General features: G+C 49.2%; 6 protein-coding genes across 6 annotated transcripts; 2 read left to right on the forward strand and 4 right to left on the reverse strand.

The window, feature by feature from the left end:
• Positions 1–344: 344 nt before the first annotated feature.
• VTN00DRAFT_8961 (uncharacterized protein) lies at positions 345–2,346 on the forward strand (the record flags this gene model as incomplete). The annotated part of the gene is made up of 6 exons (XM_069435868.1): positions 345–578; positions 685–729; positions 790–827; positions 916–1,031; positions 1,087–2,104; positions 2,160–2,346. 6 exons carry the CDS (start codon positions 345–347, stop codon positions 2,344–2,346), a joined length of 1,638 nt encoding a protein of 545 aa, XP_069285771.1.
• A 788-nt stretch (positions 2,347–3,134) lies between these two features.
• On the forward strand, positions 3,135–3,832 carry VTN00DRAFT_8962 (uncharacterized protein; the record flags this gene model as incomplete). The annotated part of the gene is made up of 2 exons (XM_069435869.1): positions 3,135–3,650; positions 3,737–3,832. 2 exons carry the CDS (start codon positions 3,135–3,137, stop codon positions 3,830–3,832), a joined length of 612 nt encoding a protein of 203 aa, XP_069285772.1.
• Positions 3,833–4,791: 959 nt separating this feature from the next.
• Positions 4,792–5,381, reverse strand: VTN00DRAFT_8963 (40S ribosomal protein eS30; the record flags this gene model as incomplete). The annotated part of the gene is made up of 4 exons (XM_069435870.1): positions 4,792–4,815; positions 5,032–5,136; positions 5,259–5,303; positions 5,367–5,381. 4 exons carry the CDS (start codon positions 5,379–5,381, stop codon positions 4,792–4,794), a joined length of 189 nt encoding a protein of 62 aa, XP_069285773.1.
• Positions 5,382–6,416: 1,035 nt separating this feature from the next.
• VTN00DRAFT_8964 (60S ribosomal protein eL24) lies at positions 6,417–7,222 on the reverse strand (the record flags this gene model as incomplete). Its single annotated transcript, XM_069435871.1, has 3 exons — positions 6,417–6,704; positions 6,885–7,028; positions 7,172–7,222. 3 exons carry the CDS (start codon positions 7,220–7,222, stop codon positions 6,417–6,419), a joined length of 483 nt encoding a protein of 160 aa, XP_069285774.1.
• Positions 7,223–9,099: 1,877 nt separating this feature from the next.
• VTN00DRAFT_8965 (uncharacterized protein) lies at positions 9,100–9,402 on the reverse strand (the record flags this gene model as incomplete). Its single annotated transcript, XM_069435872.1, has 1 exon — positions 9,100–9,402. One exon carries the CDS (start codon positions 9,400–9,402, stop codon positions 9,100–9,102), a length of 303 nt encoding a protein of 100 aa, XP_069285775.1.
• A 2,347-nt stretch (positions 9,403–11,749) lies between these two features.
• On the reverse strand, positions 11,750–12,400 carry VTN00DRAFT_8966 (uncharacterized protein; the record flags this gene model as incomplete). The annotated part of the gene is made up of 4 exons (XM_069435873.1): positions 11,750–11,925; positions 12,004–12,135; positions 12,193–12,281; positions 12,348–12,400. 4 exons carry the CDS (start codon positions 12,398–12,400, stop codon positions 11,750–11,752), a joined length of 450 nt encoding a protein of 149 aa, XP_069285776.1.
• Between the last annotated feature and the right edge of the window lie 733 nt (positions 12,401–13,133).

The raw sequence follows: 13,133 nt of genomic DNA on the forward strand, positions 1-13,133 counted from the left end.
TTCTTTTGGAGATATCCTGCGAAGGAGGCTCTTTTGGGAGACTGGAGCTGGGGTATGTGTATCCAACGGGTCCCTTACCGTACCGTACACGCGATACCGGGCCATGTGCGTAGAAAACACTGCGGGCCGGGGGGCGTGCCGGTACCGGCGGGTAATATCGGTAAGCCTCAGTTCCTTTGCTGAATCGGCAGACCGGAACGAGAGACTCTTATTTCTCCACGTCCACAGGTGTATACTGTATTTCACCTCTCTTCTCCTTTTCTACCCTGTAAGTCTGCTTGTGAGGCATTGGGTTCTCCAAGACCAACTAACACGGGAAAAACCCTGCTGCAGCACCTGTCGTCATGCTTAACCACTCCGCCTCTTCGTCCCGAGCCGCGGTGCGCTCGATGGCCGCCGTTGCACATGCTGCTCGAAGCTCCTCCCCCGCAGCTCGGGGGCTCCTCGCGGTCAACTGCCGCCGTGCCTTGAGCACCAATTGCCGGTACCTTCAGGGCCAGCGCCAGTCGCAGTTTGCCCGTCTCCAGAGCCTGAACACTGTCTCGGGTACGAGGGCTTTCAGCACGACCATCAGAATGGTACGCACGAAATCGAGATACAAAGGAGCAACCTGGGGCGGATATCTGTTCCAGAGCTATCAAATGAAATGCGGGGAAGCTGGCTGACGAGGGTTTTCCCAAATAGGCCCAGGAAACTCGAACTGAGACCGATGCTTTCGGTGAGATCCAGGTTGGTTTCCATTTCGTCCAATTCGCATGTTCTTATATCCGCTAATAAACTACCGTATAGGTCCCTGCGGACAAGTACTGGGGTGCCCAGACCCAGCGGTATGTTTGATGATAGACTCAATTATCCACTCAATTATCCCAAAATTCGTTTAAAATGGAGGAACTTCGGAAACTGACATGAATGTAGCTCCCTGGGCAACTTCAAGATCAACCAGCCCCAGGACCGTATGCCTGCGCCCATCGTCAAGGCATTCGGTATCCTCAAGGGTGCTGCCGCGACTGTGAACATGAAGTATGGCCTTGGTAAGCACCCTCCAGACATATGACCCGAAAATAGATGTTAATGGCCTTCGTCAAGACCCCAAGATTGGTGAGGCCATCCAGCAGGCCGCCGCTGAGGTCGCTTCCCTTAAGCTCATTGACCACTTCCCTCTCGTTGTGTGGCAGACTGGTTCTGGCACCCAGTCCAACATGAACGCCAACGAGGTCATCTCGAACCGTGCTATTGAGATCCTGGGAGGAAAGATGGGTTCGAAGAAGCCTGTCCACCCCAACGACCACGTCAACATGTCCGCCTCGTCTAACGACTCCTTCCCCACTGTTATGCACATTGCTGCTGTTCTCGAGATTGAGGGTACCCTGCTTCCCTCTCTGAAGAGCCTCCGCAATGCCCTGCAGCAGAAGGTGGAGGAGTTCAACAACATCATCAAGATCGGTCGTACCCACCTTCAGGATGCTACCCCTCTTACTCTTGGCCAAGAGTTCTCAGGTTACGTTGCGCAACTTGACCGCAACATTGAGCGTGTTGAGGCTACCCTTCCTCACCTCCGCCTTCTTGCTCAGGGTGGTACTGCAGTTGGCACTGGTCTGAACACCTTCAAGGGCTTCGACGAGGCCGTCGCTGCGGAGATCTCTAAGCTTGCTGGTACTGAGTTCAAGACTGCTCCCAACAAGTTTGAGGTCCTCGCCGCCCACGACTCGATTGTTGAGGCCTCTGGCTCCCTGAACACTCTTGCCTGCTCTCTGTTCAAGATCGCCCAGGACATCCGCTACCTTGGATCCGGTCCTCGCTGCGGTCTGGGAGAGCTGATCCTCCCCGAGAACGAGCCTGGTTCCTCTATCATGCCTGGCAAGGTTAACCCGACCCAGTGCGAGTCCCTGACCATGGTCTGCTCCCAGGTCATGGGTAACCACGTCGCTGCCACTGTCGGCGGTATGAGCGGTCAGTTCGAGCTGAACGTCTTCAAGCCTGTTATGATCCGCAATCTGCTGCACAGCGTGCGCATCCTTGCCGACGGTATGAACAGCTTCCGTGAGCACCTTGTTGAGGGTCTCCAGGCTGACGAGAAGCGCATCAACGCTCTTCTCCACGAGAGGTATGTCTACCTTCCAAAACTGTGCCTTGACGTAATCATACTAATGCTGCTACAGTCTTATGCTCGTGACCTGCCTCAACCCGGTCATCGGTTACGACATGGCATCCAAGGTGGCTAAGAACGCTCACAAGAAGGGCCTGACCCTGAAGCAGAGTGCCATGGAGCTCAAAGCTCTGAGCGAGGAGGACTTCGACAAGTACGTCCGCCCGGAGCTGATGATTGCTCCTAAGGAGAAGAAATAAATGCCCGAAGGGTGTTTGCGGCGGAGTGAAAAACTGTAACGTGTTCATTAGTGTTAAACTAGATTTAACGGGTATTGTATACATATAAGAATCTTTGCATACCTGCGTACCGCTCAGCTTACTACAGCGGACCGTGGCTGGGGAGATGTGATAAAAATAGCATGAGTCTTTTGAGGAACGCCAAACAAAATCGTTGTAGAACTGGTTTTGACGAAATCCGGACATATTCGGTGCTTCCTTGAGATGCTCCGGCAAGCAGAAATGGTACACAAGCTCTCAAGCTTATCTTAGTAAGTCATGGAGGCTTTTCATAACTTTTTTCTGTATCTTGTTGAATAAGTCTGCTGGTGTTGTTGGGTCGCTCGGCTGAAGGCCATGTCGCGGCCTAGCCCTTGACCGGGCGCAGCCAGGAACGAATCGCCTGGACCACGACGGGGCATGCGCCTGCCGGAGCTTCTCTGACTTATATTTGGGACCTGGAGACACTTCCTACCAGCGACCTCTCCTCTTTCTCCAGCCCATTATAGACCAATTTTGCCAGTGATCTTTATTAGTATCATTGTCCTTCGTTGTTGTCAATTGATCAGCTTCTCCGCTACTCTTTTGGACATTATATTGTATATCCAACTTGACCGTTTGCTTCCCAGACCGACCCCGCCAACTCATCTACTGCGTGCTGAGTAAGGATCTCTGTCAATTATATCGTCCCCATTCTCGTTCTCTGACTGTCTATCTGTACCTCAGATTGAGATAAACCCGCAAGAATAGCAGCCTTCCCCGTTTCCAAGATGTCGAATTCAACGGTGACAACGACAAAAACCACCGCGACCGCCGCGAAGGACAGCCTCAGCTCCGCCCCCGTGCCCTCCACCTCCTCTAACTCTCACTCCGCTACCGACGAGAAGCCTCTCTTCTCTCCCTCCCTTATCTCTCCCACCGTCATCGCCGCCCTCCCGGAGGGCTACAGCATTCGCCCGCTCCGCCGCTCCGACTACCACAATGGCTACCTGGACGTGCTGCGCGTACTCACTACCGTCGGCGACATCTCCCTGAACCAATGGAACGAGCGCTACGACTGGATGGCCGCACGCAACGACGAATACTACCTGCTCGTCATCTGCGACGGCACGGGCCGCATTGTGGGCACGGGGAGCCTGATCGTGGAGCGCAAGTTCATCCACTCGCTGGGTCTGGTGGGCCATATTGAGGACATTGCGGTCGAGAAGGGACAGCAGGGGAAGAAGCTGGGTCTGAGGATCATTCAGGCGCTGGATTATGTCGCTGAGAATGTCGGGTGCTACAAGGTATGTATTCGCCGTCTCCATGCTGTTTGGGCTTTGTAGGGAGTCCTGCATTGATCTGGCATCTGTGCTAATGATTCGATCTACAGACCATCCTTGACTGCTCGGAGGCGAATGAGGGCTTCTATGTCAAGTGCGGGTTCAAGCGTGCCGGTCTGGAAATGGCGCACTACTATCACAAGTAATAGAGGCTCCTACATCTCTCCTCCAACTCTCGTTGCTACTCTGTTCCGGCGCGGAGCAGTGAGGGTTGTTGGGCTTCAGGGCATGATCGATGGAGGGTAATGAGGAAACACCGGGTACTGCATCTCTGATGCAGCAAGTCCGTGAGTTGGATATCCGGGAAAGCATCTGATAAAAGAGCAGTGCCTGGAACAGGATAAACAGACACTTCTGCGCAGATGCTTCGCAGTTTATAAGAGCGGGGGAGAAGCTCGTTCGAAGAGAGTGGGTTGGTGTCCAGTCCCATTCAGGGCCTGACGAAAGCTCCTGCTTGCAATGGCCATGCTAATACTGCCCTCTACCGGACGGATCACTTCTGCGGTTCCTCTTTTCCTTTTAATTTGTTCGAGTTTCTACTTCTGATTTCTTCTTGTGTCATAGAGCTAGTTTCTTGGTTCCGGATAGACTTGTAATACGCGCGGTTAGATGTGCGTCGGGTTAGACTGGGTTCTCGATAACCATCCGAGTTTAGGATACTTCAGAGGATAGTTATAGAGGTGACTTGTCGATCCTACAGTCCTTTCACCCCTTGGTCTTAAGTTGCTCTATGTGTAGCAATTGGAAGATCATCCCGCTAGACACGTTTAATAAAGAGAGCCGACTTTCCATTTTCTCGTAAAAAGAGCTAAGCACAAGAAAAAAACCGGGAGAAAAAGAGACTTTTCGGATCGATCGAGCATAGACGAAGAAGGGCGAAAAGCAAGTCTCGAGCCGCATTTGAAAATCCGAGACGGGGCGAGGTCGATAAAGGGAAGATCTGCGACCTTCGCCTGGTATTTTTTCCTTTGCTTCCCCCTATCTTCAGCTATGCATGTTCGCCTATCTTCATCGCAAACCGCCGACCGCCCACAAAAATGACCATCCTCATTAAAACGCGCCTCTTTCGCCTCGCAGAAATAAAAAAGATGTGTGGAGTCGAGGATTACGAGGTTGGGCTGGGGTTCATCTGTTCAAGAAGAAACCCGTCAGTTTCATCTGTATCCATCTAGAGAGGATCATCCACACGGAGGAGATGGATTTCTTTATCCATCGATGATGCTGGGTCTTGCCATCTCATATCATATTATCTATGGAAGTATATGATATGATTTATGGACGATTTCCCATCCATCCACCCATCTCCGTTTCATCTCTGAACAGCTCAGATCGATAGATAACGTACCTTTCTCTTTCCACCGGTTAGAGTGACGTTGACGAAGCGGCGGGTGTACTTGAGGCGCTTCATGGCGCGGCCCTTAGGGAGCTTCTTCTTCTCCGCTTTCTCGACCTGATGGTTTGTATATGGTTAGCATCTTTTTGTTTATCAAAAAGAACCGTGTTTTTGTCCCGGATGACCGCTCTCTAAGTAAAGGGGATAAAGAAAAGTAAAGAGAAAGGAAAGTGACGCACCTTAGGAGTCGCGGACTTGACCTTACCCGCACGGGCGAGAGATCCCTATATATGACTGTCAGCTGTCGCTGGAGAAAAGCAGTGGAGATGAGAGTTGATAGTACTTACGTGAACCTTACCCATGGTTACTTATCGTGCGCTGTAGGCTGTCGTATGCTTGTCTGGTCTGTATGGATGAAGTTGTGTGTCGGATGTTGCAAGAAGAAGGTCTTAAGGTTGATGAGGGAAGCGGAGGGTCATAAGTTCCATACAGATGTTTATGCCTCAGGTGTCAAAGATCCCGCCCCACGCCGGCGAGGTGGTGACGCTGTGCTTCGGCTTGGTCTTTCTTGCCTTACTGATATGACGTATGGTACAATATTTTGTCCCAAGATGAAAGAATGTTACAGAAATGGGCTTTACGAGATCTATATTCGACTCATACGTGTAAGGCTGCTTGAAGGTTCTCCAGGCGGAAACGGGGGCGATATATTTTTAGGTTTTAGCCCTACAGTCTTGTCTTAGGGTTAATCTGAAAATGCGGAGTAAAAGCCGATGCGCGCATATACGCGCGGGATTTACAAGGCAGATCTAACACGAATATCGCGACTACTTCTATTGGCTGGACAGTCTGAGAAATATTCAAAAACTCTCTATTGTCGTGTCTACTTGCTAACTACAGCAAGATCGAGCTCCATCCTCCTTCTACTAAGTTCAAACACAACATTAGATGTAGCGTTGTGTGAACTGGGTTTGATACTTCGAGCAAATGTACTGGGGAATATGGCACAGCACGTGTACTGGCACTACATCGGCTTGACAGTGTGAAACTGAGTTGCGTATGAACGAGATTCACGGCTGAATAGAACGGAAATATTGATGGTATTAGTCCATTGGAGACGGTCCATAAGCCCCTTTCTGGAATCTACTGGCCGGAGCCGTGAAAAAGCCATCATATCACATCCATTCCATTCCTGGAAAAAAACAGTATGGCGCGCAATGATAAGCCTATCGAGAGCCGAGCGGGCCCATACTAAACGGGATCTTTCTGTCCGCGAGGACCCGTAGCTCATATGCCCATTTCTTTTTTGAATTTGCGGAAACAGCCCAGCTCCAGAAAACCTCAGTTTTGCAACACAAGTTCCACCACTCGCACCAAGAGACAGACACCCGGTACCCTTAACGAGACTTGGCGCTGACCTTAGGAGCAGCACCCTTGACCTGCTGCTTGCTCTGGATACGCTGAACCTTGCCCTGAGACGCCATGGCGGCGTTCTTGGCCTTCTCGGCCTTCTTCTTGCTCTCGGAAGCGGCCTTCTTCTCCTTGGCCTCCTTGACGGCGGCGGCGCGGGCAGCGGCACGAGCCTCGGGGCGCATGCTACGGCGCTCCTTGATCACATCGAGGGAGGCACCGACGACGGCACGCTGGGACTTGATGACACGGCGGGTACGCTTCTTAGCAACTTCCTGTTGTGCAAAAATACCCGTCAGCCTTTGTCCGATATTCCTTCACCTGTCCTTTCTCCCAATTCCCCAGCCGCAAGTCGTAACTGTATCCCAAACCCAGATCGACTCTCAATTCTCCCCAAACTTCCATTCCACACGTATTATCAACCAAAAGAAAATCGGGAATAGGGCGGTACTAACTTCAGAGATACCCTTGCGGTGCTGGCGACGGTACAGGGTGGTCCAAGCGATCCGGCGAGGGTTCTTGCGCTGGAGGAACAGGGACTCGGACTTTCCATTCTGGAAGCGGAAGATCTTGCTGTCGCCACGGACGTACAGCTTACCCTATAATATAAGAAAACATAGATGTTAACATTTGTTCCTGATGGCGGTTACACCTGTTCGGAGTTCGTGCTGCGGACTCGATGCTCGCCGCATTATCGGGAGGCGTCATAGAACCGCGGAAGTTGAAGGTAAGACGGACGCACCTTTCCAGGGTAGATCTTCTCGCCGCTGAAGGTATCGTCGTAGGTACGCATCTTGAATGCTGGAGATGCGCAGCCGGTCGGGACGAGTTGTTGTCTGTTGGCGTTGGGTGGTTGAATCGAATCGTCTTTGCGGCGAGCCTGTCGTGAGTCTGACACAATTGTGGTGCGGTGCGGGAGCCTCGCTAAAGTGTGCCACGTGACCGCGTCTGCCCTTGGCCGTCAACCTCCGCCAGCCTCCTCCCATGCTACATATTACCGACCTTGGGATAGACCGTGACGCCCGTTGGGCCAAGTTGCGGTAAAAAATTAGAAAATATTGTGATTCACTTGCTAAGCCTGATTACTTTACACGTTACGTTCTGATCCCGTCTGAAACCGCACTCGCTGCCCATAATGGCTCATATTTTGCCTCTTCTTCCATGTGCTTCTCCTGCCGAAAAAACAGGGAAGCGAGAAGAAGTGATGTTTCTCTGTTACATTGATTGTGTATAAAATATAAAACGAAAGCAAAACAAGGAAAACCACCATTACTAACTACCATTTCCCCTACTTCCCCGCTGACCTGCCCCTTCTGCGCCCTACTCGTGCCAGTCGCAGGGTGCCCATGGGTCGGGCTTGCACTTCTATAATGCATGTTAGAACTCGTGCCACAGAGATGTTCGTGAACTCAAGATATACCTTGCACTGGATGTCATTGTACAGTTCCCCAGGACAGGCGCCGCAACACTCTGGGCATACGTACCGCCCGCAACCTCCAGGGACGGTGCACTTCGAGAAAGTACATACACTTTGAGCCAAGACCCCCATGTGCCAAATTTCCTCGAGGAGCTTACGGGCCTTCTCTTTCTGTTCGAAGTCCGTGTCCGTGCTGGTGTACACGCGCCATTCCGTCTCGTACACACAGCACTCCTTGCCGCACACTGGGCAATTTGCGAAGCATTAAGTGCTTCGCAAATTCTTCGCATACCGGTATCGAGGATCGTGTTCTCTGCAGACTGGCTTGGGGCCATCCGGAGTGTGTACAATTACCTGTGTTCGAGTGTCCTGGCGGATATACTCCGGCTAGTCGATCAAGTCAGTGAAATGATGCTCATGGAGCTCACTTTCCTCTTCTCCCTCCGAATTCGAAGGGCTCCTGTGTTTGTCAAGAGAACCAACTTGCAGAATTCAGGATCGTCCAAGGAAGCCGATTGAATGAGTCCCAATGGCTCCACGATGGCCTGCTGTGCGTGATATTCCCTTAACCATTCAGAGATCAACTGATCGCGCGGAGGTCGCCGGATTGCTGATTTACTGCTTGGGTAATGCCTCTTGCTTGCATGCGATGAGAACTTATCTGGTAGTCGGTCATGGGGGACTTGATTTGAGAAAAGGACCTGGTTATAATAGAAAGGCTAACATGAAGGGAATTGCCATTTCCGATAGAACTTTTTCTTTCAGGTGACGAAATTTCATGGAAGAACTTACATTTGGATTAAATGCTCTTTGAACGAGAAAATACATGTTCAGTCTTCTGCTGAAAATTCAAAGGGAGTTGTCCCCGTTCTCTTCCCTTGGACTCGCGATAGCTTGATGCTCTCAACTCGTTGATCTCTTGGCCAATTCCCAGTGGATATCGTTGTTCTGTCATTTTCGATGAAGAGGACTTGTGACTAAAATTAGGATTTTCTTTGTTGTTCATCTCGGATGTGTCGTTGGTTTCTCCCCTTATGCGTGCGGACAGTTTATTGAGATGTGTTTTGAAAGAAGTACGTATTCTGGAGAAAAAGAAGCATCGAATTCGCAAAATTTCAGAAGCTCCGGGCCTCTGCGAAGACAGGCTTTTTCACGGGTGAGACTAGAACCGTGTGCGGAGGAGTCCTCCCGTCAACTCACCTAGTAAGAAGTAAAACCTATGAATATTCTGGATGAGACAGTTCTTACCTCTTCTATCCAAACAGAATGAATTTGCCTATTTTCTTCAGCCTCCTCACCAGCTTTTCTTTGAAGAATCCGGCGCGCACGCGGATACTTTGCTTTGCCTTTGGTTTCGTGGCCTTGTCTAATTGCTCTAGATACTTCCCGAGAGTATGCCGCCGACCTTCTCGCTCGGTCTCCGAGATGTATCGGTGAACGCCCGGTGTGGATGCCTCAAGTCCTTCTTCGTCAGAGCCTTGTGAATCCGGAGGCCCCCCAGAGGTGCTTGGCAGAGGTATATTGGTGGCCTCCTGCGGAAGATCACTGTTGTCCATTTTGAAGAAGGGAGAACGATTTGACAAGCCGAAAAGCGACAGGAAGTTGTATATTCCAATGCAACAACTGATTGAGAGCAAAGATAAGTGTGATCTTTGGGATGAAAGTACACGGCGAGACCGAATCCTTTGCATGTGAACTTAGGGTTCTAGTGGCTCGGCACGCATGATGAGAGAATTAGCACTAATTATGTCGTTGGACTGCCAATCTGCTGAGCCATGTGGGCGCTCCATCTTAGGCAATGGAGAGGTACTATGATAACAAGAAGTGCAGTGGACAGACATGGTTGTGCGGACAATGCACAGGGACAAAGATTATGTTTTCCATGTCTTACAGGTAGGTAGATCCTATGAGAAATGGGTTGTAAGCCTTATACAATTGCCGATAAGATCTTATCTCCCAGGATTCCTACAGTCTTAGCATTCCGTTGTCAGTCTCCGAGACTGATAATAAGACAATGGTCCTTACCGAATATTTCTCTTTTTTACATCAATTATCGAACCAGAGCTGGAACGGAAGACTTTCCTTTAGGTTTTATTGACTCCGAAGTTGATAGATATCTTGGCAAAACAATTCATGACTGATGTTATTCTGGGGCTTCAGAAAAAGGAAACATTGTCCAGATTTCTTATAAAAGCTTAGCGGAGCTGACATTCCACCCTCTTATCTGTCCGTGAAGTTTCTTTCAGCGAATCCATGAACTACATGAAAAGATGACAAAGCCCCATTTAGGGGCAGTATTTAACATTCGGGACGAGGTCGCTACGTCTATGTCTTCGAGTCCTGAAATACTCCGATAGAGTGACACGGTGCAACCTTTGCCGTGTCCATGTCAGAGGTGGCAGATGTCTGTCATATCGAGCAGAGCTTCCGGCGGTACAGTCGAACCCATGTGCGTATTTGCCACAAAATTCGAAGCTGCTAGAGCATAGAACCTAGAACGACGGCGAATGTCAACAATGAATCCCTACGGGCTACTTCAAGACTAATAGACGATTCGATTCTACGAGTTCTGTGGGATTCTAACAATGTGATAAACCGGATAGATAATATTCCGATTTCAATTTGTAGATGAACATAGAGTAAGTCTCTATGTCGATTTAGAGTCTGCCTGGAAAAATATCGAGTGACGGATATAGATTCCGTCATCCTATTGTAGAAACATGTTTCAAAACCAAGGAACAGTGCAACAGACAAGACATCCCAGAAGAGGTTCCAAAGACAAATGGTAATGGTGATCACGATGTGAATTATAAAACATAATCATAGATGAACGTGATCAGTGTCCTAAAATCCATACTATGACGGTTGATAATAGATGATAGTAGTAGATACAAATGCAACATCTTACTGTAGTCTGTCACGTGGACAAATAGTTCCCGATAGATCTTAAACAAAGGAGGCCTGAATAGTAAGCCAAAGGAGGTCTAGCTACGAGATTCTTCTGATGCCAAAAGCATTCCTTGGAAATGTCCACACCTGTTGAAGTTTGCACCATTAAATCAAAAAGACCGGAAGACAAGATGCCATATGGCAAATTAGGCAACATGTTTCAAAATAAAGTGGAGTACGGTAATAAAAAAATTCTAGCACCACTAGGAGATATCCTCATGAGTCTTCTCAGGGAAAAAAAGTAGCGTTCCTAATAGTAGGATTAAAATTTTGAGAACAATGGCATCGGTTTCTTAACACATCTCCAGTCTGATATGCATAGTATACTCTCTCCTGGCTAAACAAATGTGACAGCGTCAGTAGAATGGAAAAGTAGAGAATAATATAAATAAGAGTTAATATCTATAAATTTATGTATTGCTTTAGTATTCTCGTTTGAAGCTTGTATGTGCAATCAAAGTATAAGTGTAATAGAGATGTAACTATCCAGCTTCCAATTGGGCCAAAAGAGAAGTCGATCTCCTTTCCCTCGGGGTGTGCTATATAGTGCAGTAAATGGGTAAAGGTCGAGTCTCCCGCAAAGTTCCAATTAGGAATAAAAAGAGACGTTTGGCTTCTGTGGAACGCCTGAATAAGTGAGCTTTAGCTCCTAGTTTACCGCAATACAGGCTATAAGAGAGGGAAACGAACCAAATCCGGGGATCTTGACTTTATGTATAATAGTACCTTTAATCTCTAGAAAAATGAAACCGTCATTTCGCACGGACGTGCTCAGAAGACTTGTTCAACGCCGGGCTAAATATAAATAGAGAGAACAGCCTAGGTCCCCAAACTTCTGTCGGTAAAATCGTCTCGCCCTCAGCTAACTGCAGTTCAATGCCCAGGGTTGTCTATGTTCACATCACACGTTGTCAAGGTCATTTCTTCCATCAAAGAATATTTTCACTTCAAAATCTAGGTCATTGCATGCGTCCTAGTCCATTCCCTCGCTGTCTGTATCGCTGCCGGCTCGTCCTCCTTCCATCGTTGGGCAACGTCGTTTGCAAGAGGGTCGTCCGGGTTGGGAGCTCCAAGCAAGGCCTGGATTGACAGGAGGATAGTGCGGATCTGCAAAGCGGGGGACCAGTTGTCTTCAAAATGTTAGCGGTGAGGAAAAATGCACTTTCATACTGCCTGCATGGGATAAAGAGAAGGTAGGAATTGCTTACTCTTCAAGACGTCGAGACAGATTCTACCGAGCCGATCAATGTTGGGGTGATAAATCTTGGTCAAAAAGCGGATCTTTGGGGGAGTCATGGGATAGTCATCCGGTAGGAACAGCTCAAGCCTGAAGATCCCGCCTGAACAAATGTCAACTGCAAATTCCATCCACAACATCGATTTGTAGAAGCTCTTACCCTCGTATGGGGACTGGGCAGGACCGTGGATAGTGACATCGAAATATCGCAGGTTATCCTCATGAGGTACAGCATGAATTCCTGGAACTCTTGAGGTAATGGTCAATCAAAACCGAAAAAAGTAAAGACCATTTCTTATCAGGTAGAATACTTACGGCTCCGCCATGAGGCGTTCCGTCTCCTTCACTATTCTCTTTGGCAAAGCCATCTTGAAGGCTTTGGGAATATCTTAGGCCGCCCACAGATTATGGTGTCAAGTCAAAAAGGTGCTCAATGTGGTGCTTCCGAACTTCGGATATGGTCTTGTGTTCTGCAGGATGTAGATCTCCCGGAACAGGTCAAACGACGAAAGCACCGGGTGACAGACAAAAAGCTTAAAAAGCTAAAATCTGGAGACAGAGCGGAGAAGCGGTGGGTGCTCTGGGGAATTATTAAACGGCGCAAGACAGACTCGTGGACAAACAAAGCCTCTCCGGGCAAGGCTGAAGATGAAGCACGACGTAAGATGGGATGAGGGGCATACGGCTTCCCGTAACAGATACGGCGACCGCCCGCTCTCCGGCGCTGCGGAGAGACCTTATGCGCAGCCTTAGTCCCGCAAATGGAGCTCGTCCCCGATCTTCATGCTGGAGCTCTAGCTGCTTATGATAAAAGGTATGCCACACCGACTCATCATACAATCCCATTGTCCATGCAGCTACTGACCGGTTATAAGCAAATATAGGTACCTGCTGTCCATACCTCTAGGACCCGTATACCTATCCAGGCCGACAATGGATTTGCGCTGCGCTACTAGGTAATGCGACCTGCACGATCTGCAATATTACAGCAAGCAAGAAATCGCAATGGGAGCAACATATCTTGTAGCTGCGCACGATTCTCCTCCTACCCATCCTTCTTCTGTCTCCGCTGTCGCATGACCTTTTAAAAGGATTTGCAGT

The sequence above is a fragment of the Thermoascus crustaceus genome (assembly GCF_041956765.1).
Source record: "Thermoascus crustaceus strain CBS 181.67 unplaced genomic scaffold VTN00scaffold_6, whole genome shotgun sequence".
Classification (NCBI taxonomy): Eukaryota; Fungi; Ascomycota; class Eurotiomycetes; order Eurotiales; family Thermoascaceae; genus Thermoascus; species Thermoascus crustaceus.